This window comes from Myotis yumanensis, unplaced genomic scaffold (assembly GCF_028538775.1).
Source record: "Myotis yumanensis isolate MYYU_CA2020_CCGP unplaced genomic scaffold, mMyoYum1.0.hap1 SCAF_7, whole genome shotgun sequence".
Classification (NCBI taxonomy): domain Eukaryota; kingdom Metazoa; phylum Chordata; class Mammalia; order Chiroptera; family Vespertilionidae; genus Myotis; species Myotis yumanensis.
The window spans coordinates 67538004-67563453 of NW_027223758.1; the positions used below are offsets into that span (position 1 = coordinate 67538004).

Below are 25450 nucleotides of genomic sequence, written 5' to 3' on the forward strand. Positions count from 1 at the left end.
GCTCACCTTTGAGGCTCTCCCAAATGGAAACCGTTCTTCTTATCTTGTGTCTTCTTCCTGTTGAATTTACTGATTTTCTTGGTTCCACTTCTTTACATTAAATCCTACACCAGCGCTGCCCTGTGAAATGAAAATGCTAGCCGTAAATGCAGATAACATAAGTAATTTAAAATTTTCTAATCACTACATTTTTTAGAAACTAAAAAAGAAACTGGTGAAATTAATTTTAATGACATTTACTTTAACCCACTGTACCTGTAGTATCATCTCAACGTGTAATCAATAGAAAAAATTATTAATGGGGTATTTTACATTTTTCATATTGTTTTCAAAATCTGGCGTGTAATTTTACACTTAGAACATATCTCAATTAGGACTAGTCACCTTCCAGGTGCCCACTAGCCATTTGTGGCTTGTGGCCGCCGTTCAAGGACAGCACACGAGCCTTTCGCATTTTCCTTCTCCTGTAAATTACGTTTCTTTTCTCATCATCAATACTACTGTGTATTGTAAATATCTGGCGGGGGCAGGGGGGGACCTTCTAAGCAGAGGAAACAACGTGTGCAAAGGCCCTGAGGCAGGGCCAAGGAGACAGATGTGGCTGGAGCCTGGGAAAGGGATGAAGGCAATGAGATTGGAGAGCGAGGATAGAGCCAGACCCCGGAGGCTCTCCGGGGTTGTGGTGAGGCGTGCCAGTAGTTGACCAGGTGAGGGTTTAGCCTTTAGCCTCTGCCCACTCCCAAAGGACAACCAAATATCACTGGTGGCAATCAAATTAAAGGGCTACTGGACAAGCCTGTGCAACCAAATGTAAGATTGTGATGGAGATCCAACTGCAAATCCACACCCTTTTTGGGTCCGTTATTAAAAACATGAATCAGTCTTTTAACTGCCAAGAGAGGGTGATTTATATAAATCCAAGTCGCTCCTTGCAATGATTTGTATTAATGATCACAAGTATAGATTTTTCACAGGGAGCTTATCAGTGCAACAGGAATATGCAGCCAGGAAGTAATCGGAGCCCAGAGCTTTTATTGACAAGTTGACAGACATGATCCCTATCTCCCCGGCACCGTTTAGCATGAGTCATGGTTGATAACCACGGGGCATCTGTAGGCCTCAGCCATAGGGAAGTGAGGGTTGTTTCCGGCAGAATTTTGCAGAGAGCACGTGCAGGTAGCACCTGGGCTTCAGAGCACCTTGGTCCTGCCTCATGGGCCCCCTCGAGTGACTTGGTCGTAGTTATGTGTGGGAATTCGAGGCACCCTGACGTTCTTTCACGCACTCAACAGATAGGTGTTAAGCATCTGCTGTGCAGTGCACTGTCCTGGGAGCCTCAGGACTAGGGAAGGCTCATTCCAGGCAGAGAGAATGGAAAAGGCAAAGATATGGAGTTAGAAATGAGCTGGGTGGGTAGGGACAGAAGGACTGTTGTGAGCGGTAGTGGAGCTAGCTGGGGTATATATAAATGGAGAGACCTGAGGCCAGGAGCCGATGGGACCAGGTTGCAGGGCACCTTGTGGGCATGGTGAGGTTTGGAGTTTTATTCTTAGTGAAACAGACATGCACTGGGGACCTTAAGCAGGGGAGGGCCGTGATCTACCTTAGGTTTCAATAGGATCCCTCTGACTTTATGTTGAAATTAGCTCGCAGAGAACAAGAGCAGAGACAGGGACACCCATTCGGAGGCCGGTGCAGTGACTGGGCAGGTGATGATGGACGCTGGGACCGGAGCAGAGCGGTGGAAGGGGCGGGACAGTGATGGATGGGTTAGAGGTCGGGGGTTCAGGAAAAGAGGGCTTCGAGATGACTCCTAAACTTTAGGCCTGAACCAGGGTGAGTGATTAATACCCATTTGTAGAAACAACACATTTTTGCTGTGATCTAACTAAGCCTCATGCCTGAATCTGAGTGTAAGTCTGCATCTGTGACTCTCAAAGCCAGTAGGCTGTGCAAATGTAGGAAAAGTGGGTCTGATGAGGACATGGGAGAGAGGAGACCAAAGAAATCCATAGCTTAAATACATAGATTCATTCTATTGTTTTATAGAGAGAGAGACCGAGGCCCAGAGAAATGAAGTTTCTTGTCCAAGGTCACACAACTGGAACATGGTTAAACAGGATTTGAACCCAGCCCAGCTCTGCTTAACCAGTCTCCTGGGATGGCTGTTATTTCTAGACTAAAGGCCCGATGCACGAAATTCCTGCAAGGGACTCGGCCCTCCCAGCCACTGCGGCTTGCCTCAGCCCTCGCAGCCCCGGCTTCGTCCGGAAAGATGTCTGGTCTAATTAGCATATTACGCTTTTATTATTAAGTTAGTGTGTTTGTTTGTTAGTTTTCACCAGTACAAATACCGTTGCCAGAAGTGTCTTCATACACACATTTTTGCATACCCAAAGATAAATTTCAGGAAGTGGATACATGGGTGGATGGTAGGTTCAGAGCCCTGGTTTTCCATGGCACCTGTCAGCTCCCACCTCGAAGCACTAACTTGCATAGATCGGTGCCTGCTTGTCCTCCCTTCCGCTAATGAGCCAGCCCCTCCAATGGCAGGACTGGCTTTTGAAGGAGGCTGCCTTCCCCCAGGAGGTGAGGGATGGGAAGGTGGCAGTGGGGAGGAAGGGGGCTTTTTATAAACCGCTAGACAGACCCAGATCAATAATGCATGTTCCCAAAAAGGCCAGCACATTATCTCACAGTCCGCGACAACTGGCACACAGAGGGCGGTCCTAAAAAATTTATCATCTGCTATTTTCTGTTCATCCGTGTGGCAGTTCTGATGGTTCTCGGGGCTGGAGACTTCGAGACTGAGATAATTTCCAGGCTTTCTTCCAGTCCCAGGGTGGAAAACAGCCGTCCATCCTAATTAGGGTCTGCTTCAGGGAATCGGTGCGGGACGCGGCACAGAAGAGGAACTGCTTGTCCTGTTTTCTAATTGCCAGGCCGCAAGGGGAGGGCTGCCTATGCGTGTTTCCTTTCCCTACATGCATCTGACACACCTCCTTGAGCTGTCACTCAGAAATGTCAAATGCCCAAGGGACCTGGTCCCAAGGCATATGAGTCAAGATGTGGCCTCAATTCTCAATACATGTTCAAAGCCATTGGGAAAACCCCTGGGTTTGGGCGGCCTTCAGAGACCAGCAGAGTCTTCGCTGGCCTTCACCAGCAGATAGGAGGTTCTGAAGAAGCACACGGAAGCCAAGTCTTGCTCGCACATGTCCTTTGGTCAGAGGGCCCATGGACCGGTGGACCCTGCCAGGGTTTACTGGTCTCATTCGGTCCCGACGACCCTTGGGTGAGCCTCGGGGGCTGGGGCGGGCTCTGAGACACAGGTGAGATAGACACAGGCCCCACTGGAGCAGGAAAATACTTGCAGCATCCCAGGGCCATCCATTCTATTATTTGAAATTTTCTTTAACGAGACTTACTTTTTTAGACTTAAATATTCTTTTGAAAGGAAGCTCTAAATTACTACTGAAAATGAAAACCCAGTATCCATTGCCTTCGGGAAAAGGTCACTGCCAAACCCAGTACAACGGGAACAGCAGTGTTTTGACATTTCAGCAAGATGCTGCCTCCCACGGGGCTGGCATGAGGACAAGGAGTGGGGAGTCGGGGTGACTCTCTAAAGCAAAATTCAAGAGCTGGTGCCCAAAGAAGGCGGAATGCCTGGTGTGCGGTCAAGTCCAGGAGATGCCCACAGCACCCTTACAGGCTCTCTCTGAATTAGGTGCTCAGAGGGTGGACCAGATTCATTCCCTCACAGGAGGGTTTAGCAGGTATAGTGAGCACCTACAACCTGGCAGCAAACAAAACAGGCTACATCTCTGCTGTTACGGAGCTTACATTCTAGTACAAGAGTTATTTAAAAATGCGTGTAAAGTATATAGAGCATAAGGTAGTGGAAAGTGATAAGAATAATGAAGACAGGAAGGGAAGCCAGCTAGGAAAGGGGTGGGGAAAGGGAGAGTGTGATTTGATGTAGGGTAGCCTCGCTGAGAAGGCAAGGGAAGGAAGGGAGCCAGTCAAGGGGGTTCCCCTGAGGAAGAGCATTCCAGGCAGAGGGAACAGTGGGTGTGAAGGCCCTGAGGCGGGAGCAGGCTCACAGAGCAGCCAAGAGGCCTGATTGGCAGAGCAGTGGGAGCATGGGGACCAGGAGGAAGTGAGGTCTGAGCGGTAACGGGATGGTGGGAGGGTGGGTCACACAGGGGCCTCTGAACCAGGGAGAGGACTTTGGCTTTCTACTGAGTTGGGTACCAGTAGAGAACATTGAACAGAGAAAGAACATCATCAGATATATGTCTTCATATGACCCCTCTGGCTATTATATGAAGAACAGACTAACGGGATGTGAGAGAGCAGGGACTACAGTGAGGAGACGACAGCAATGGTCCAGGCAGGAAGTGATGGAGGCTCAGACCGAGTGGGGAAGAGGGGTCAGATGCTGCACGTGGAGGGGGGAGCTGATAAGGTGTGCTGATGAATCTGATGTGGAGCGGGAGCGACGAGTCAAGAATAATTCCGAGATGCTGCCCCAGACATCTGCAAGGAGGGATTTTCTGTTTACAGAGCTGGGGAAAGCTGTGGTGGGCACCTGGTCAATGGCAGATGCCTGGGAACTGCCAAGAGGAGCTGTCCACGGAGCCAACCTTCAGAGTCAGAGTTCAGGAGAGAGTCCCAGGCCTGGGTGGGCCTGGACCAGGGAAGCGTGGGGATTGCGTGCAGATGGTTTGCCTGTTCAGGCTTTCCTGGGTCCAAGACCCTCACAAGGTTCTCAGAGGTCTGGGACCCTAAATATTGCAGGCCTCCAGCCTAAAGGGCTGCTTGTAGGAGGGGCTGGCCTTTGAGAGAAAGGCCGGGGAGGGTTTCTGGCCAGGCACTTGTTTTCCATTTCCATCTGTGAACACAAGGAAACCACACCCTGAGCAGCAGACTGATATCCCGGAGTCAGTTCGACATGGCAGTCTTGGGTGCTCTGCAGCGGCCAAGCGGCTGGACGCCCAGGACAGGTGCCCAGATTCCGGACGCCTGGTCGGGGGGTGGCTTCCAGCTCGGCCTCTGAGGTTCCAGCTCCTGACGTTGTGCTGCTCGCTGGGGTGGGAAAAGCATGTCGAGGCAGGTTATCTCGGGAAGAAGAGGCTCATTTGGACCCACCCTGGTGTTCAACTTGCCAAGCACATTCCTGCAAGACTTTTTTTTTTTACCTCTCAATTCAGCAACACTTGGGAAATCGCTTAAATTCTAGAAGCTAAGTATATCAGGATTAAATTCGGCTGCATGTAAAAGAAAACATAAAATAGCAATGGCTTAAACAAGATAGGAGTTTACATCTCACTCACATAAAAATATCTGGAAGTTGGCAGTTCCGGGCTGGCACGGTGGCTTCGAGGTTAGCTGGGACCCCAGCTCCTTCTCTGCCTTTCTGTTCCACCATGGGTATCGTCTGGCTTCCATTTTCAAGGCATCCTTGTGGTGCAGAATGGCTGCTTGAGCTCCATCCATCACAGCCATATTCCAGGCAGTAAGAAGAAAGATGCAGAAGAGCAAAAGGATGGGCCTTCCAGTTGCGTCAGCTCCTCTGAAGGACCTCATCCCAGACATCACATACCTCAGAGCTTATGAGCCCCGTCATCTCAGCAAAAAAAAATGTGGGGCACACAAGACATTTGAGTTCAAGTGGTAATGCAGCACCCAAGGTTAGTTAGTAGCAGTGGGGTCATCCCCATCCAAGATTAAGGGGATGAGAAGAGCGAATGGTTACTGGAAACTGGAGACACCAAGACCACCTACCAGGAGCTGTCACCCTCCGTCGACACCACAGGATCCATACCCCAACCTCAGTTCATCTTTCCCTGATCTACCAAGCCCCGCATTGGCCACACCCAGCCCAAAGCCAGAGAGCAAAGTCACCTGTGGGTACAGCTCCGGGTCAGCTTCACCGCCCCTGCCCCCCAACTGGAGAGCTGGGCAGAGGGAGGCTCCGGAAGGCCAGCGAGGACCACTCCCACATGTGGCTACAAGAGAGGCTCGGAAGCTAGTTTCCTGGCTGAGTGCATCAAAGATCAAACCAGGACCTGTTGAGAAGAAGGGGAAACAGATTTTGGTGGGTTGCCCAGGGTCGTGGCCCAGCCGAGATCCAGAGCAAGGGTCCCAGGGAGGGGCAGCACCTCTGGCAGGGGCGGTGTGGTTGTGGGATGGGTGCTGCATGTGAGGAGGAGTCATTCGTGTGGAAACGGGGGTGGGGAGCATCTCAGGCAGAAGGAAACGTGCAGGAGGTGTGTGGCAGGAAGGACAGCCAGCGGGACCTGGGAGTGAGCAGGAGAATGCTGGGGGTGAGGGCAGAGGGGCGATGGGGGAGGCCAGTAGAAAGTCACTGAAACGTTCTGAGCAGGCCACATGCATGACTCATGTTTTCAGCGGTCCATCTGGCCAAGGGTAGAAAGGGGGTGACCCGGGGACAAGAGCAGAATCAGGGAGACCAGTTGTCCACGTGGGAGAGGATGGGGGCTCTCAGAGGGAGAGGGGTGGATGGAGCGTGTCCTGTTCTGAAGGTCTGGCAGCAGAACTTGTTGATGGATCGCAAGTGGGAGGGGGGTGAAGGAGAATCAAGGATGACTCCTAGGTTTTTGGCTGAGCTGTTGGGCAGATGGTGGTGCCATTTACAGAGATGGGAGACTGGGGGAGGAGGAACGGGTTTCCAAGCTTACGACTGACGTCGGCCTGCTGTGCCACCATCACCCACCAGGCCAGGGGCTAGGGGACTGGCTCTGTGCAGCCCGCCCTGAAAAACAGGCAAAGGGCAGAGCAGGCTGGAGATCCCTGGGGGGGGTGGGGGCGGGGAGGGCGTTGGAGGATTACAAGTGAAAGGAACGTTTCTGGGTGGAGCTTCACAGAGAGGAAGGGACCAGTGATTGCCATTTATTACCAGGGGGACCTGTCCTTTCCCAGGGTCCCTCTGCCACCTCCTCTCCATGGAGAACGACCTCATCAGAATTTCCTCCCTAAACCTTCTGCAGCCAGAGCCAGCAGAAGGCAGAGGAGGAAAAATTAACTTCCTGATCTCTCTGACAGCCCAGTGTTCATTAATGAAATTCCAATACTGCCTCTTCGACATCTGCTTAATTCATTAGGAATCAATTTCGAGCCTTAGCTTTTCATAGCTAATGACAGAAATTGCATTCGACTTCATTTTGTAATATCCAAGAACCAGGAATGGTTTCCCCTTGGCCACCATGTGGTGAGGAAATCTCGGGTTTTGAGAAGCAGGTCCCAGGAACCCAGTGTCGTCGTCGTTCTGAATTGTTGCCGACAGACAACAGGGAGCCCCTTCCAGCCCGGGAAACAGTGGAGTCCTCAGCTCCAGATGTGGACTCGGGTTGCTGCGGTTTCTCTCCCCCCACCACTCCCACCCCCCGCCTTTCTCTCACCCTCCTGCTAGGGACAGTAGTAAAATCGGTGTGTGGTTGGGGTCTGTTGGCTCCTAAAGAGGCATCCCTTGGGCAGGCAGCTCCCAGTCTGATCCAGTGACATTGTGGGCATTCCAGGGGCACTGGAGGACCTGATGAGGGCTGCCACCTGGGTTCCAACCTGACGGGTGCACACAGTGGCTGGAGGATGGTGCAGGACACAGAGTGTTTCTCACCTACGGCCTCAGTTCAGGGACCTGCACCCCCCTGCCTGTGCAGGGCAAGGCTCTGTTCCAGCCTTTACCCAGACCCGCAGCTGTCCTTTGTGGGTCTCTGGGCCGCAGTAAGTGTTACTTTGTCAGTTCACTTAGCTGGTCCCTTCAGCTGGAATAGAACCAGCCAAAGGTTGCAAACTAAACGCCCACAGGGCCAGGCAGGTGTTGCAAACGAGGGAAGTGGGCATGGTGGGCACCGGGGAGGACCGGACCGGGCCCTTCTGAAGCCAGCTGTGCGTACATGCACCTGCTGGCCCATCAAGGCCAGATCTTTGTATTTTTCAAGCAAAGCCTGAAAGCTGGATCGATGTGAAATCTCCCAATTAAAAATACAAGGTTAGCAATTAATTCAAACTTTTAAACACTTTCGAACAGACTGAAAAATCAAACACACGTGCAGACAAGATTCTGTCCAGAGGCCCTCCGTTTGGGAACTGGGTTACGCTGTAATTGGGAGCCACAATAATTAAAATTTTCCGAAGCTAACATGCATGAGGTGCTCCTGTGTGCCAAGCATTGAACCACAGGCCTTCCCTACTCTTTCTCAGCTGGGATTCTGCAGCCGTCGTGGTGAAAGACAAGCGTGGGAAGGTGTCATCTCCTTAGTTACCCATCAAAACCAGTGCCCCTGTGCCATCAGGATTGGGGCTATAGGAGGTTGTCTGGGAGGGGTGCAGGGTGAGTCTGCTCCCAGCTGACACAGGCCTCTAGGGCAGAACATGGATATGAGCCCCCTAAGCCCCAGGGAGGGCAAACATCGGGTCATGTTTTGAATCTTGGAAGCGCCCCCCCCCCCCCCCCGCACCTGCTAAGTCCCCATAGGTAGCCATTACTCTAACCCAGACCTTTAGAAAAGCACATTAACTCAGTGGCTCCTAAAATGCCCAGGGAACTCACAAGGTCATCTCAGGTGGCAGGTCAACAAATACCGATTTTACTACTTAGGAACTTATTTTGATAGACAGCAAAAAATATGTCATTAGCACATCAAACCCAGAATTTCACAGTTACTTGGATTGAGAGTCAAGTCTATTTTTTTAAAGTCAATTTAAAGCAAAATATCAAATAAATAATAGCACAGGCGGTGCATGGAGAGAACCAAAGAAAAGCCATCACAGAGTGGGTGGGCACAGGGGTGTCATGGGAGAAAAGCCATGTTCCTGGCAGGCGAGTGGTTTGGGCAGCAAAATGTAAGTGCCATCTTCAGGGTAGGGGTGGGGCTTCCCCAAGAGGTGTGAGGTGACTTCACCCCTGGCCAGCGAGGTAGGAAGGTTTGATCACGGAAAGAAACGGAGTCTGTTTTTGTCTGCGTGTCCCCAGGTTTATGTTGGACAAAATAAGTTTTGGTTGGCTGGCTCGGCTTTGTTTAAAATATTGAAAGCCGGCCTTTTTATTTCTGTGTGGCCCTGTCTTCCCAGTCGTTCCCTCCCACCGGAGCCGTCCGTCCTCATTAGGGCTGTGCCGGGCTAGGAGGTTCGGTCAGATGTTTTCGTGTTCCAGATGTGGCTCGACAGAGCCTCGTCGCTCTGGCAGTTTTAATAAAGCAGGTTACTGTCCCCAAGGGGAGGCTTAATGTGTAGTGCTGCTTATGCACAGATGCCACGGCCGTTTCACAGCGTGGTTAAATTTTGTTGTAATAGCGGACAGACACAGCTCTCCTTCAGCCTCCTCATTGGGGCAGGGGTGAGCGTGCCGCGCAGGCAGGCACAGGGAGCTACGGGTCCAGAGCAGCCAATCGCTCACTTCTCTGAAATTAGTGGGATGGAGATATAAGCACTTTGAGACCCTGGTTTTGAGCCCATTAAAAATAAGAAACGGTTCTGCAGGCTGTTTGCTTTTCGCCAGCACAGCATTCGGGGCTGCTGACGGCAGGTGAATTATTCACCAGGTGACGGCCTCCCTGCTCCAGGAGAAGGGTCTGATGGGTCAGTGGGCGGCTTTGTCCTTTCTGCCGCCTCTGGAGACCGAGAGAGGCTGAAATCTCATTACTGGTGGCTTCCCCCTTCATTGTAAAGAGCAGGCAAAGGGTTGATTCTGCCTGGACTGCCCTAGATTCATTTCTTCAAGAAATATTTATTGAGCACCTACTGTATGCCAGGCACTGTTCTAGGCTGGGGCTGTGAGGCACAGTCAGTATTTGCAGCCCTCATAGCACTGGCATCTGGGGCTGTAGGGGGATGACAAGCAAGATAAGTATGTAAAAATGTAAAAAAGATAATGTGTCAGAGTTGAAAATGTGAAACAAGGAAGAGGATGTGAAATATCCGGCAGCGAGTAAAATTGTGGATGTGGGGGGCAGGGAAGGCCTCACTGGGAAGAGAACTTCTGAGTGGAGACCAGAAGGGGGTGAGGGCACGGGCCATGGGGGACCTGGCAGGAGGAATAGCATGGCAGAGGCTCTGAGGCGGACGTGAGCCTGGCTGCAGAATAGGCTGGGAGGGGGCTGGGGCTGGGGCCGGGGCCCGGGCCGGCGCCGGGGCCGGGGCCGGCGCCGGCGCCGGGGCTGGGGCTAGGTCCTGCAGGGCCTGTGGTGACCATGAGGACTTTGTTCTGAGTAAGTGGGAGCTATGGAGGATGCTGAGGAGAGGGGCACTCTGACTGCTCCATAGGGAATAAACAGTCAGAGTCCGGTCAGGAAGCCGTTGACTTAATTCAGAGGAAAGAGGGTGGGCTGCATATCAGAGAGGAGGCCACAGGGCTCTGCTGTGGATGTGCTTTGAAGAACAGCAGGCGTTGCTGATGGATTAGTTGTGGGAATGGAAATACGGGCCCCGGAGTAGCCAAGATGGCAAAGGGAGGAGCTGCAGGAGGAGCCACGAGGGGACAGGTGACAGCAGGAGCTCAGCTTTGGGTGCGTGGCACCCAAGGTGTCTATTAGCACCTCTTCTAAGTGGCACCACTGGGTGGACAGTTCTGGGCTGCACCAAGCCAGTGTGTCCCGAACACCGCTGGCCCCTGGCCTTCCACAGTTTCCACCATATCTATGTGCCACCTGTACTCTTATTTACTTATTTTTAATTTTTTAAAAAAAAAATAGAACAGGATCCCACTACCCTGAGTGAGAGAAGCTCGCATTCCTTGCCCCAAATGGAAAGAAAGTAGAACATGTGATCAAATATAAGCTAATTCTGCTGCCTTCCTGGGACTCCAAGCAGGTGGCCGGTTCCCTCCGTGTCAAAGTAGACAGTGTGCACGAGTTACGGAGACTCTCCTGGACTTTACCAGGAGTGAAAGGAGCCCCTCTCCCCGCACTGGCATCCCTGGTGGTTGATGCTATGACCCTGTGCCACTCTCACTGCTGCTGTGCCAGCCAAGGTCACCTCTGGGATGGCTAGAGGACTGATATGCCTAGAGTCCAGGGACTGTTCTGAGCCTTGCTCTAGCCAAGCGTTGATCAAGTACATGTGCACTTCCTTGTTCAGTGTCACCACCTCCCACGTGGCATAAACTGAATGTTTCCTAAAGTGACACCCAGCACCCATCTCTCCCGTCAGACAAGCCTGGGTCTGAGTCCTCACATCCATCCCACTTCCCCAGCTGGCTCTGCGGCCTCGACCAGTCATTTCACTCCCTGCACCCCGTTCCTTCTTCTGGCAAATGAGCTGTTGGGAGGATTAAGTTAAACGGTGTATGTCATGTGCCCAGCACAATGTACACAATCAACTTTCAGCCAATGACAGTCACCACGTTAATAATAAGGATGAATTCTATTGACATAGAAACTGCCCTCTACCCCACAAACAGGTTGGAGCTGATCAACAGCTAAGTTACATCAGGAATTGCAAAACCAAGGCCTTCAGGGACCAGGCAGATAATGTGTGTGAGACTATAGGGAGTGCTGGGGAGTGCGGCCAACTAGAGAGCATATGATCTGTTTAGTACTATTGAAAGTTCAATTTTTAAATCCCCTGCACAACACCCACATACACAGTATATCCATGGACACAGAGTAGCTTTGGCTCCTGAGTTATATGGAAACCCAAAGAATAAGATGATTTTTTTGGTTATTTTAGCAGATATCTATTGAGCATCCATTATGTGCCAGGCACTGTTCTAGACTTGGGAATATGACAGTGAACAAAGCAGGCCCTTTTTGTTTAGTTGTGTGTGTTTTTTCTAATTGATTTTAGAGAGAAAAGGAGAGGGAGAGAATGATTGTTGAGAGAAAGAAACATAGATCAGCTGACTCCTGCATCCTCTACTGGGGATCAAGCCCACAACCCAGGCATGTGCCCTGAGTGGGAATTGAACCGGCTTGGGACTATGCTCAACCAACTGAGCCACACCGTCCAGGACAGGCCTAAATCCCTGCCCCCATGGAGCTGTTCCCGTGGTAGCCACAGGCAGTGTGCAAACAAGTGAACGAGAAGTGGCTTTCGGCCTGAGGGAAGTGAGGCAGGGAAGAGAGTGGGGAGGCCTGGAGGGGAAGGGCGATTTCAGTGCTGGGTCAGGGAAGGCCTCTCTGGGATGTCGGATGTTTGGTCAATAACCTGAAGGAGGCCAGGAGGGAGCATCCCAGGGGGAGGGCACTTCTCTGGCAAAAGCCATGAGGTGGGAAAGTGGCCGATATTCAAGCTTGGGCTTCTAGGGCGTGGCCTTGATATCTTAGTTGGTGGTAAAAATTCAAGGTGGAAGGAATGGATTGGCCAGCAGAAGGCGGCCTGGGGCTGGTGAGGCCCCAGGGCTCTGCCAGACCCTGAGACAGGGACTCTGAGATCCCCATGCTCCATCAGGTTTCAGCAAGTTAGCACCAGCTGGTTGAGGGGGGCCTCCGCTCACCTCCTCCATCCCCTTCAAAGGAAAACTTCACACCTGGTGGGAAGCCTCTTATTGCCCACCAGTTACAGCTGCGACCCCTGGGGACTTCTCACAAGGGCATGTGACCCTGATACAGATGCTCACACAGTCCCGGGCCTGACAATTCCTGTTGAGACACAAAGCAGGTCCTTTCCTCCACTCTCCGGGAGCAACCTTGGCCAAGAGGCTCGGGAAACACACCTGGCTCCGGGAGGGTGTCCCTTATGAAACCGCCTCTGCACTGGGCTTGAAAGGGCAGGCTTTGCTGTTTTCCTGTCATTCAGGGCGTTTTACAGAGCACCAATGATACATTCCTGCTCTGTAAGGAATGGGGGGTGGGGGGAGGACGGGTAAGCCAGCACCTGGATCCCCTAGAACTCCCAGTCCAGGGGGAGAGGCAGATCATAACCAAGCAAACCAGGAAAACACCATTTCAGCAGGAGAGAAATGCACACTGGTGTGGCAGGAAGTAAGCAGGGTGGGGCTCCTTCAGATGGGGAAGAGGTGACTTTGATGCAGGGGTGACCTCTAAGTTGAGATCTAAATAATGGGACAAACCAACCCAAGTGAAATCTCAGAAAAAGTCTCAGGCAGAGCAATAGCAAGTGCAAAGGTCCTGGGGCAGGGATGAGCTTTGAGCATTTGAGAAACAGTGAGGAGGCCAGTGCAGCAAGCTGAGCAAGGAGAAGGGAGGAGATGAGGTCAGATAAGCACTGGAAGTGGGTTGACTCGGGGGGGGTGGGGGGTGGAGGGGGGACTCGGACTCAGAGAGGTCTCGAAGAGTCTTAGGCCACAGGAAGAAATTGGCTTTTTTTTTTTTGGTGAGTGCAATGGGAAGCTATTGGATGATTTTAAGCGTGAAGACATATGATCTGTGTTTGCCTCAGGGAAGCTCTGGCTCTGTTTCTTTCTGTATTTGGCAGAAAGGTGGGTAAGAGCTGGGTAAATCTCCTTTTCATTCTTAGCCTTTAGGGACAGAGTGCGGAGGGGGTCTGACTGGTTGTTTTCAGGCCTCTAGGGGATGCTTGGTGCTTGGAACCAGCAGCTCCCCAGCAAGAACCGCAAATGCCCGGTAGATGCTATATTGCTTCCCTGCTGCTGTCCTAACAAATTTTCACAAACTGATTGGCTTAAAACACCAAAAATTTACTCTCACAGTTCTGGAGACAGAAGTTAAAAACGAGGCTGCCAGCAGGGCTGTGTTCCTCGGAAGGCTCCGGGGAGAATCCTTCCTGGCTCTTTCGGCTTCTGGGGTCTCGAGACATCCGTGGCTTGTAGCTGCGTCCCTCTGCTCTCTGCCTCCATCTTCACACCACCGTTCACTCTATGTCTGTGTCTTCCTGCTTCTGTCTCTTGTAAGGACACTTGTCATTGGATTGAGGAGAGAGTGGGGAGGGCCAACCCGGGTAATCCAGGAAGATTTCACCTCACGGTCCTAAGTGTATCTGCAAAGACCCTTTTTCCAAATTAGGTCACATTCACAGATTCCGGGCTTAGGATGTGGATGCATCTTAGAGAGTATGCCATCATCCAGTCCTACAGACCCTGCAAGCTGCAGGCAAACGGAAAAGAATGCGATGGCCATAGAAGGAAGAGAAATTCCACTATTTCCATTAAAGCTGCTAAGAGCTCGGGTCCCAGCCATCGTGTACAATTAGGCATCCACTCTTCACACATTTATTGAGCGCCTACTGTGTTGTCACACCCCGTGGGGGCGTTGAGGATTGAGCACTGAGCAAGGGCATCGCAGGGACTGTGAAAGCACCTGCCCCCAGTAAGGTGCCTGCACACATTAGCTCCCTCTCCTCCTGCGTGCCATCGTCTGCTGAACGCTTCATTGAGAAACAAGAATAGGCATGAATGGAACCACTGTACCTGGTGGTGTATAATTAAGCCCTAATAACACATGCTGCTCGTGTAATAAGAGCTCAAGGGAATTAGGAACCAGAGTGACTCCAGAGGGCACTGGAAGAGGCTCCGCTGATGGGTGAGGTCTGGGGGGAGGTGGCTGATGTCGAGCATTTCGGCTGAGACGTATTCAGAGGTGGGCCAGGGGGTTGGCGTGACCAGATTTCAATAAGAGCAAACAATTCTTGGGGAGGTTCCAAACAAAACAAAGTGTAGTCTTCCCTCGGTTTACATAGCAGTTGCTTCCAAAGGGGGAAAAAAAATAGTATATATTAATACCCTGCAAAGAAAATCTTCTGTTTCTGTGTAAAACAGAGTTCCATGCTAGGCTCAGGTAACTTATAAACAGGTTGTTACCTACACCCCCATAAACGCCCAGGAGGACTGGGGACCAGGATGCCGCCTCATGGTGAAGGTCGGTCCCACAGTGCCTTGCTGGCCACTGCCCACAAATGCCAGTAGTATCCATCGGCCCCGGGAGATTTCCAACATGTGTTCCCCTCCCCGGGAATGGGGTGCCACCCGGCTGAGAGCCACTCAGCGCCGGTCCCTCATTGTTCCACGCCCTCCCGGGGGCGTGAGTTAGAACCCACCGGCGGCATCTCACCTCCAGCTCTGTTGCAGGTTCCATGCAGGTGATGAACAAGACGCGGCGCATCATGGAGCAGGGCGGGGCGCACTTCGTCAACGCCTTCGTGACCACGCCCATGTGCTGCCCCTCGAGGTCCTCCATCCTCACCGGGAAGTACGTGCACAACCATAACACCTACACCAACAACGAGAACTGCTCCTCGCCCTCCTGGCAGGCGCAGCACGAGAGCCGCACCTTTGCCGTGTACCTCAACAGCACTGGCTACCGGACAGGTGAGGGGGGCCTGCGGGCGGGTGGGGCCTCGGGAGGTGGCGCTGGTGGCCTGGCCTCGGAGTCGTGTCTCTCCCTGTGTTGCCCCTGTATCCAGGGGCCACCCTAGATGACTTTGGCTAATGCGTGGACAACTTTCTTTTAGTTTAAAAGTTGTGCGTTTATGTCTATATGTATTAGATTGATCTGCCCATAGTAGTGATAGAAAGTTACCTTTTCAAAGGATTTTGAACTAAAAGAAAACCGGGGGTGTGGGGGGACTGCACTTAACATATGAAATACAGTACAGAGAGAAGCCAGAAGTACCTGTGCATGAGTCTGTGGTCTCCGTCCGTTAATGATGTTGTTAAAGCCATCTGAGACTGATTTATTGACTTTAGACCCATGGTCGGCAAACTGCGGCTCTCGAGCCACATGCGGCTTTTTGGCCCCTTGAGTGTGGCTCTTCCACAAAATACCACGTGCGGGCGCACGAACGGTGCAATTGAAACTTCGTGGCCCATGCGCAGAAGTTGGTTTTCAGCCTGGGCGAGTCTATTTTGAAGAAGTACTGTTGACATTTGGCTCTGTTGACTAATGAGTTTGCCGACTACTGCTTTAGACCACTAGCATGGAAGAAGGTTCCAGAAGAACCTTGGGCTGGGGAATGGGGATAAAGCTGGTGTAGAGAATGGAGAGAAGTGTATGGTATGTGGGGATTGTGCGGCTGCTATAGAATGGCCCAGACGTTGGCATGGCGATGGACTGTTGGTCCACATTTGACTGTCTGCCTCCTGGTGTTGCATCCCAGGTGAGACTGAGCAAGGCTTCCTGTTGACGTTGGCGGAGGTACTTTGGTGGGTTCTGAAGACTCACCTCCCTGGCCGGTTGCCTGAGGCAAAGACACAATTACAGTCCCTCACCTCCGACACCATTGCAAAATCCTCCACTCAATTAATTTGGTTTGCTTTAATTAATAATAAATACTGCCCCCCTGGGCTCCTTAGCCGAGGCAGTTGTGAAATCAGATGTTGTGGCGTGCATGTTGCAACTTCAGGAAGTCCTGTTGCAGTGAGCAGGCGATTGTGGGGCGGGAGTGACAGGAGGGAAGACGATGCCTCCCTCAGCTCGGGTCAGGGTCACAGCTTCCGTGGGTTACAGGGCGTGGCTGCGAGGACCCATTGGGCTGAGAAGCGACCTGGAGAGGTGTTTTCTTGCAGACTCATTCCACGGCGGGAATCCCCCAGAGTGTGGGTCCTGCTGAGAGCACAAGGGAGGCCTCGATCCCGAACACATGGCCGTGTTGGTCCTAGGTCTCTGCGTTTACCAAGGCCCGCCACGCAGGTGTTGTGGGGACCTGGGTGTAGATGGAGGCAGCAGGACAGGGGGCACCAACTGAAAGGGGCACCTGCCCCTCAAGCCCAGAAACAGCGGGTCCTCGAATAGCATGGTCTCATTCTGTGTCGTTTCATTAAAACCTTGATGCGATACCATAGGAGCTTAACTCTTGTTTGTATCGATTAGCCTGTGGTAGAATTGGTTGCATTGCACATTATTTCCCTTCAAGTTGCAGAACCTACCAATGACGTTCGTTAAGTGAGAACTACTCTAATTATAGCCATTTGTGTTAAGGGTTGCCAACCTTCAAATATGTCTACTCTGAATTTTTTGCTGAAATTTGCTGATTTAAAAAATGTTGGCAAAACTCCATGTAAACTGTGGGCCAAGCCAAACATGTCTGGGAACTGAGTGTGGCTCACAGACCCCTTTTTACAACCTCTGGCTGGAAGGCCTGTGTGGAAACCGTTAGCTCTGGATGCCGAAAGAACAGGAAGGCCCCTAAAAGCGTTCTCAACTCCCCTCATTTGACAGCCAGGACAATGGCAACCCAGAAAGGAGTTTTGCCCGGACTCATAAAATGAGGTGCTGTGGCTTCATCAAAATGGAAACAGGGCCACGGGAGTTTGAAGAGGGTATGGAACTTGCGTTCGTCAAGTTGAAAGGAAACACGTACCCTGCCATACGGGGGCGCGTGGTGGGAGAATCGTACAGCTGGCGCATAGGAAGGAGCCCTCTCTTGAGAATATGCTTCAGAATTGATTTCCCAAACTTATCCTCAAATTTACACAAATCACCGAAAAGCTATTTCCCCAAAGTACGGATTTCATCAGACTGTGCTTAATTATCATATCCTCAGGGAAGACTGGAAGCATGTCAAATGTAAATTTCTGTACACAGAACATTTATGTGGTTTTTTTAAAAAACTGTCACCGAAAATATTATGTTATATTTAGAACGCCCCTATATACAAGGAACCTCATTCCAACCTGACTTTCAGAACTAAGGATCCTGAAATTGTTTTTACTTTGAACTGGTATGCTCCTCGTCATTAAATAACAAGGGCTGTGTCCCCCGTATACCTTCCCTCTTGGCCCTGGCTGCGAGGAAGCTCAGATTTGAGTTTTATGTTAAGTTGCTGCTTCATATGATAACATTTAAAGCTACTACTACCTAATATTAGTTATGTTGGTCATTGTTATTTGATTGAGAAAAATGACCCAAAAACCGTAAGTCCCCTCCCAAAACCAGTGGTTAATTGTTCTTGCTGGGTCTTGAGACACATTAAATCCTGCGTTCTATGGGTGTCTGGGGCAGTTGGTTGAGTTGGATTTAATTTTGTGTGAGAGAGATCCAAGATAGCAACTGTTTATTATTCTCTCAGTTAACAGTCCATGCTGCTTCGGTGAGCCTGCCCCACTCAAAGGCATGAATTGATCAGAGATTCAACCACTTCCATATTTTATTGAGATATAAATTGACATATAACTGAGATGTAATTAACAGAAGATGTAATTAGTTTCAGGTGTACAACATAATGATTCAATATTTATATAGATTGCAAAATAATAACCACAATACATCTAGTTAGCATCTGTCACCATATGTGGTTACAAGATTTTTTGTGAGTGATGAGAACTTTTAATATCTGCTCTCTTAGTTTTCAAATATGCAGTACAGTATTATTAACTGTAGTCACCATGCTGCATATTACACCCTCATGGCTTGTACCTTTGACCCCTTTCACCCATTTCGCCCACTCCCTAACCCCCTGCCTTTGGCAACCACCAAACTGTTCTCTGTATCTATGAGCTCAGTTATTTTTTAGATTCCACATGTAAGTGATATCATATGGTAATTGTCTTTCTCTGTCTGACTTATTTCACTTAGCATAATGCCCTCAAGTCCCATCCATCTTGTCTCAAATGGCAAAATGTCCTTCTCTTTATGGCTGAATAATATTCCATTGTGTGTATGTGTATGTGTCTTTATCCGTTCATCCATTGATGGACACAGGTTGTTTCCATGTCTTGGGTAAATAATGCTGTAACGAACACAGGGGTGCATATATCTTTTTGAGGTTGTGTTTTCATTTTCTTTGGATAACTGCTCAAAAGTTGAATTGCTGGATCATATGGTAGCTCTATTGTTAATTTTTTTAAGAACTGCCATGGGGTTCTGTTTTTCCGTAGTGGTTGCACCAGTTTACATTCCCATAAACAGTGCAAAAGGGTTCCTTTTACTCCACATTCTTGCTTGTTATTTCCTGTCTTTTTGATGGCCACCCTAACAGGTGTGAGGTGCTACCTCACTGTGGTTCTACATTTCCCTGATGATTAATGAGATGGAGCATCTTTTCATGTACCTGTTGGCCATCTGTACATGTTCTTCAGGAAAAAAAAAAAAAATGTCTATTCAGATCCCCTGCCCATTTTTTAATGAGAATGTTTGTTTTTTTGCTATTGAGTTGTGTGAGTTCAAGTCTTTAATCCATTTTGAGTTATGTATGGTGTGAGACAGTGGTCCAGTTTCATTACTTTGCATGTGGCTGTCCAGTTTTCCTAACATCATTTATTAAAGAGACTGTCCTTTCCCTATTGTATATCCCTGGCTCCGTTGTCATAAATTAATTGACCATATGTGTGTGGGTTTATTTCTGGGCTGTCTATTCTGTTCCACTGATCCATGTCCCTGTTTTTATGCCAACTCCATACTGTTTTCATGATTGTAACTTCGTAATATACAAGGTGGGGCAACTGTAAACCTGCTTTGGCCCCACCCTGTATCTGGAATCGAGGCAGAGTGCTTCCAGCTTTGGTCTTCTTTCTCGAGATTGCTTTGGCCTTTCAAAGTCTGTGTGGTTGCAACAAGTTTTAGGCTTGTTTGTTCTATTTCTGTGAAAAATGTCGTTGGAATGTTGATAGGGATTGCATGGAATCTCTAGATCACTTTGGGTAGTATGCACATTTTAACATCACTAATTCTTTCAATACCTGCGCGCATAATACCTTTCCATTTAGTTGTGACTTCTTCGGTTTCTTTCATCAATGTCTTATACTAGTAGTTTTCAATGTAGAGGTCTTTTACCTCCCTGGTTAGATTCATTCCTAGGTATTCTATTCTTTCTGGTGTAGTAGTAAATGGAATTGTTTTCTTAATTTTTAAAAAATTGATTTCAGTGAGGAAGGGAGAGATGGAAACATCAATTATGAAAGAGAATCATTGATTGGCTGCCTTCTGCATGCCCTACACTGGGGGTCAAGCCTGCAAACCGGGCATGTGCCCTGATCAGGAATCGAACTGTGATCATCTGTTCATAGGTCATTGTTTAACCACAATACGTGGTTTTCTTAATTTCTCTTCCTGATAGTTTGCTATTAGTGTACAGAAACACAGTGGATTTTTGCATGTTGATTTTGTATCCTGCAACTTTATTGAATTTGTTTATTCTAACAATTTTTTTGTAGACTTTGAATAGCCATTCTTTAGGGCAGTGGTTCTCAACCTTCTGGCCCTTTAAATACAGTTCCTCATGTTGTGACCCAACCATAAAATTATTTTCGTTGCTACTTCATAACTGTAATGTTGCTACTGTTATGAATAGTAATGTAAATATCTGATATGCAGGATGGTCTTAGGCGACCCCTGTGAAAGGGTCGTTCGACCGCCAAAGGGGTCGCAACCCACAGGTTGAGAACCGCTGCTTTAGGGTTTTCTGTATATAATATCCTATCTTCCAATAGTGACAGTTTGCTTCTTCCTTTTCATTTGGATGACTCTTCTTTTTCTTGCCTAATTACTCTGGTGAGGACTTCCAATACTATGTTGAATAAAAGTGGTTAGCATGGGCATCCTTGTCTCGTTACTGATCTTAGAGGAAAAGCTTTCAACGTTGAATATAATGTTAACTATGGGCTTGTCGCATATGGCCTTTATTATGTCAAGGTATGTTCCCTTACCCTAGCCAGTTTGGCCCAGGGATAAAGCCTTGTCCCTTGAACTGAAGAGTCCCAGGTTTGATTCCTGGTCAAGGGGCATGTACCTCAGCTGCAGGCTCAATCCTCTGGGCAGGGTGTGTGCAGAAGGCAACCAGTTGATGTGTCTCTCTCACATTGATGTTTCTCTCTCTGTCTCTCCCCCTCTCTTCAACTCTTTCTAAAAATCAATGGGAAATATCTTTAGGTGAGGATTAAAAAAAAAAGGTATGTTCTCTTTATACTAACTTTATTGTGAGTTTTTAATCATTAATGGATGTTGAATTTTGTCAAATGAAGTGATTATATGATTTTTATTCTTCATTTTGTTAATGTGGTATATCACATTGATTTGCAGATGATAAACCATTCTGGCATGGCATCCCTGTTATAAATCTTACTTGATCATGGTGTATGATCCTTTTAATGTATTGTTGAATTTGGAATATTTTACTGAGGATTTTTGTATTCTATGTTCATCAAGGATATTGACCTATAAATTTCGTCTCTTGTGGCATCCTTGTCTGGTTTTGGTATCAAGGTAATGCTGGCCTCATAAAGTAAGTTTAAAAGTGTTTCCTACTCTTCCATTTTTTTTTCTTTTTAAACTTGAGAGGATTAGTATTCATTCTTCTTTGAATGTTTGGTGAAATTCACCAGTGAAGCCATGTGGTCCTAGACATCTGTTGGGAATTTTTAGATTATTGATGCGTTCTCCTTGCTAGTAATTGTTTTGTTCAGATTTTCTGTGTCTTCATAATTCAGTCTTGAATTTATGAATTTATCCATTTCTATGAATTTATCTGTTTCTGCTAGGTTGTCTAATTTATTGGCATAGTATTCATAATGCTCTCTTACGTTCCTTTGTGTTTCTTTGGTATTAATTGTAATGTTTCCTCTTTCATTTCTGATTGTATTTGAGTCCTCTCTGTTTTTTTCTTTGTGACTCTAGCTAAAGGTTTGTCTATTTTATCTTTTCATTCAAAGAATCAGCTCTTTCACTGATCTTTTCTTTCATCCTTTTAGTCTCTATTTTATGTATTTCTGCTCTTATCTTTGTTATTTCCTTCCTTCTACTAACTTTGGACTTGATTTGTTCTTTTCTAGTTCCTTGAGGTGTAAAGTTAGATTGTTTATTTGAGATTTTTCTTGTTTCTTGGTGTAGGCATTATGCTATGAACTTCCCTCTTAGAACTGCTTTTGCTGCATCCCATAAGTTTTGAAATATTACCATTTTCATTTGTCTCAGGGTATGTTTTTTCTCTTGATTTTTTTTTCTTTGACTAATTGGTTGTTCAGTAGTATGTTGTTTAGTCTCCACATATTTGTGAATTCCCTAGTTTTCTTCTTATAATTGATTTTTTGTTTCCTACCATTGTGGTCAGAAAAGATGCTTGATATTATTCCAGTTTCCTTAAATTTATTAAGACTTATTTTGTGACCTAACATATATCCTGGAGAATTGTTGCTTTTGGATGGAATGTTCAGTGTATATCTATTAAGTCCCATCTGTTATAATGTGTTAAGGCTGATGTTTCCTTATTGATTTTTCTGCCTGGATGATCTATCCATTGATGAAGGTAGGGTATTAAAGTCTCCTATTATTATCATATTGCTGTCTATTTCTCCCTTTAGGTCTATTAATATTTGCTTTATATATTTAGATGCTCCTAAATTGATCAGATAATCAATTGCTTTCTATTACTCCTTATTTCCCATTGATGAGAGAAATAAGTCACATGAGCACAAAGGAGCCTGGGAAATGTAGTTTTCATTCTGGGTAATTTGCCCAGCTAGCAATTATTTTACTGTGGGAGAAGGAGAAAATGAATACTGAGGGAGGATTCAAGTCACAGCCACAGTAACAGTTTTCAACTATTTGTGTGTGATATCCTTTTGAATACAGGAGGTCAGCCTGAACTGTCGCAGACTGGACCAGGAAAAATGTTCCTAAAGTAGACAAACTGTTGACCAATATTTCATGAAAATAGTTTTTAATGTATTTAGTTAGCTATTTTTATCTTGAAAACAATGAAATTATAAAAATTTTAAAATAACCTTATTTTATGTTACATCTAACTGTATTTAACAAAGATTAGGTTATAGTTGTGACTAATGGGTTGATTATTTAAACAAAGAAACTGATGAAGTGTCAATTGGGGGTGGAGTATAATTTGTTCAACAAATTTAAATGATAAGCACATTATGATATTCTTTACTTCACCTTCCGTTTTCACAGGAAATTATAAGGGGTCATTTTGCAAAAAAAATGAAATCATTTCGAGCATCTTTTCTCACCACAGTGGTAGGATTTGATCAGTATTCCCAAGGGCCTCTCTTAATCCTTTGACATCTGAGTCTTCCCCTGTGAAGTGCTTATTCCCTTACCATCATTTCAGCCGTCTCTCCTTTAATTGTCTCGTAGTGGAGATTGTTGTTTGTCAGTGGATTTGCTGGTGCTTCAAGCTGTCCTTCGGCATCACTTTAATTAATTTCCCCAAACCTTGCATCTTTGACAAGATTTGCAATTTTATCTTGCATGATCTTGCTTGGTGCTGTGCTACCCCGTGTTTGTAGTAGAGACTGACAAAGACCGAAGTGAGAGATGCTGAGCTTAAGCAGAATAAATATCAAGTTGTTAATGGATGTTTCTGTGTAGTGGCTTCTTCAAACTTTGGAGACTTGGGTCTCAAATAGAGAGACCCTTTGAAGGAGAAGTTGCATCCTCCGGTTTTACAAAGTGTACGTAGCCATCTTTTAGCACACTTAGGCGACCCTGGCCGTGCTCACTCATTTACCCTCGAGGCAAAGTCATACAGTGTTCTTGGAATGCCATGCCTCCCAGCTCTTTGCAAAGCACTTGAAGACAGGGGTTCTGCCTGGGTACAGGCTCAACCACTGACAGCTGCATGAATTTGGACAAGTTGCTTAACTTGGTTTGGCTCAGTGGATAGAGCGTTGGCCTGCGGACTGGAGGGTCCCGGGTTCGATTCCAGTCAAGGACACATGCTGGGGTTGCGGGTTTGATCCCCAGTGGAGGGCGTGCAGGAGGCAGCCAATCAATGATTCTCTCTCATCATTGATGTTTCTATCTCTCTCTCCCTCTCCTTTCCTCTCTGAAATCAATAAATATATATTAAATATATATATGTTAAAACAGTGATACGTAGTAAATACTTAAGAAATGTTGACAGTACGAGTAGCACAGCATCACGAACACACCCCAGACCAGTGTTCCGGTGGCTGTCACAGTACAAGCGTGTCCGGAAGACGGCCTGCCTGCCTCTAGTAGGTGCTCAGTGAGTCTCTGCAGGATGCACGGGTCAGTCTGCGCAATCTGCCCGGTGCAGCAGCGCCCTGCCCTCCCCCTGCTCTTCTAGACTCCTTCCTCCTCTCCTGTTTTTCTTCTCCCACCCCCACTCCCACCACCCCGGCCTCTTTCTTCTTGGCCCTGCTGCACACACAGAGAAGAAAGGGCTTCGCTTCCTCCTGGGACGCCTCGGCGGGGCCGGTGCAGCTGCCTGCCTGCACAAGGGCAGCCTTCTCTCTGCTTGGCCTTTCTCCTGGTTTGCTCCCCCTCCCTTCCTCTCCCCTCGAGTGCACACACGCACACAGCCGCCTTCTTTCCTCCGTGCAGCTGCCCCTCTGCCGGCCCCCTCTCTGGCTGGTGGGTGTCACGGCTGTGTCTTCATTCACCCCATGAAGGGGGCCCACCCCATGCAGCAGGGCACCTTCTCTGTCCCTCTCCCGGCACCTAAGACCCCACCTTCCCCAGCCGCCCCTCCCATGGCCCAGGCATCCGTGGGAGGCACACGTTTGTCACTTCCACATACATCTTCAAGCCTAATTTCTTTAAACTCCAATTCAATAGTCACTCCCTTTCTCCAGGACCTTCACATTTCAAAACGGGTAAAACTGGTGCGGGAGTGGCTCTGCTTCTCACTCCTTCGTGACCGTAGCTGAGATCCGACCCCGTCTGGGCCCGTTTCCCCATCTGCACAGCAGAGTTGCAACAGGCATGTGCGAGTGACCCAGTGCCTTCATATGACTGTACCCTGCGGGTCACGTGACCAGTGCCACACACAGGAGGAGAGGTTCCCTGGGGCTGTGAGAGGCAGGGTCACCCGGAAAGAGGAAGGAGGTGGCCGTGCATCTCAGCTTTTCAAACACTGGGTGTGCGGCTGACAGGGCAGGATTTCTGTCTGTGCCCAGGCAGCACTTCAGAGCCCTCTCTCTGTCCCCCCGCTTAGCTGGCTACTCATTTCCTATGATGATAACAAGGTGCCACAACCTGGGTGGCTTGGAACAATGGGAACATGTTCTCTCAGGTTCTGGAGGCTAAAAGCCCAAAGTTAAGTGACATCAGGGCCACACCGCTCTGCAGGCTCTTGGGGGGCATCCTTCCTGGCATCTTCCAGCTTCTGGTGGCTGCGGCTCCATCACTCCGCTCGCTGCCTCCGTCTTCGCGTGGCTCTCTCCCATGTGCCCTCCCTTCGCATGGCCTCCCTTCTACATGTGTGTGTCCTGATCCCCCTCTTCTTATAAGGACACCAGTCACTGGACGAGAGCTCACTCTGGCCCAGTACGACCTCATCCTAACGCGGTGGAATCTACAAAGACCCTCTCCCTAAAGTCGCATTTACAATTCCCCGGGGTTCAAACTTGGACGCACATTTTCAGGGACACGGTTGAGGCCACACCAGCTGGGTCCTTTCGCACACACAGCCTATTTAATGCTCACAGTGGCGTGTTAACCCCTCGAAAGCTGCAGAGTCTTGGGGTTGAACTGGAGGGAACCCTGCAGGTAGCAGGAGCTCTGATGAAGCCAGTGCCCAGCTTCCCGCCCCCTGTGGTCCTGCGTGCAGAGAGCGTGACCACCAGCCTGTCGGCTCCGCACTTTGGTTTTGCTCT

The 25450-nt window shown here is 48.6% G+C and overlaps 1 protein-coding gene across 2 annotated transcripts in view; it reads left to right on the forward strand.

The window, feature by feature from the left end:
• Nucleotides 1-25450, forward strand: part of SULF2 (sulfatase 2) — a 96484-nt gene that overhangs the window by 25970 nt on the left and 45064 nt on the right. For both annotated transcript variants that reach the window (XM_070420777.1, XM_070420778.1), the window contains exon 3: nucleotides 15011-15250. In XM_070420777.1, coding sequence (XP_070276878.1) covers nucleotides 15011-15250 — 240 coding nt within the window. The remainder of the gene's footprint in view (nucleotides 1-15010; nucleotides 15251-25450) is intronic.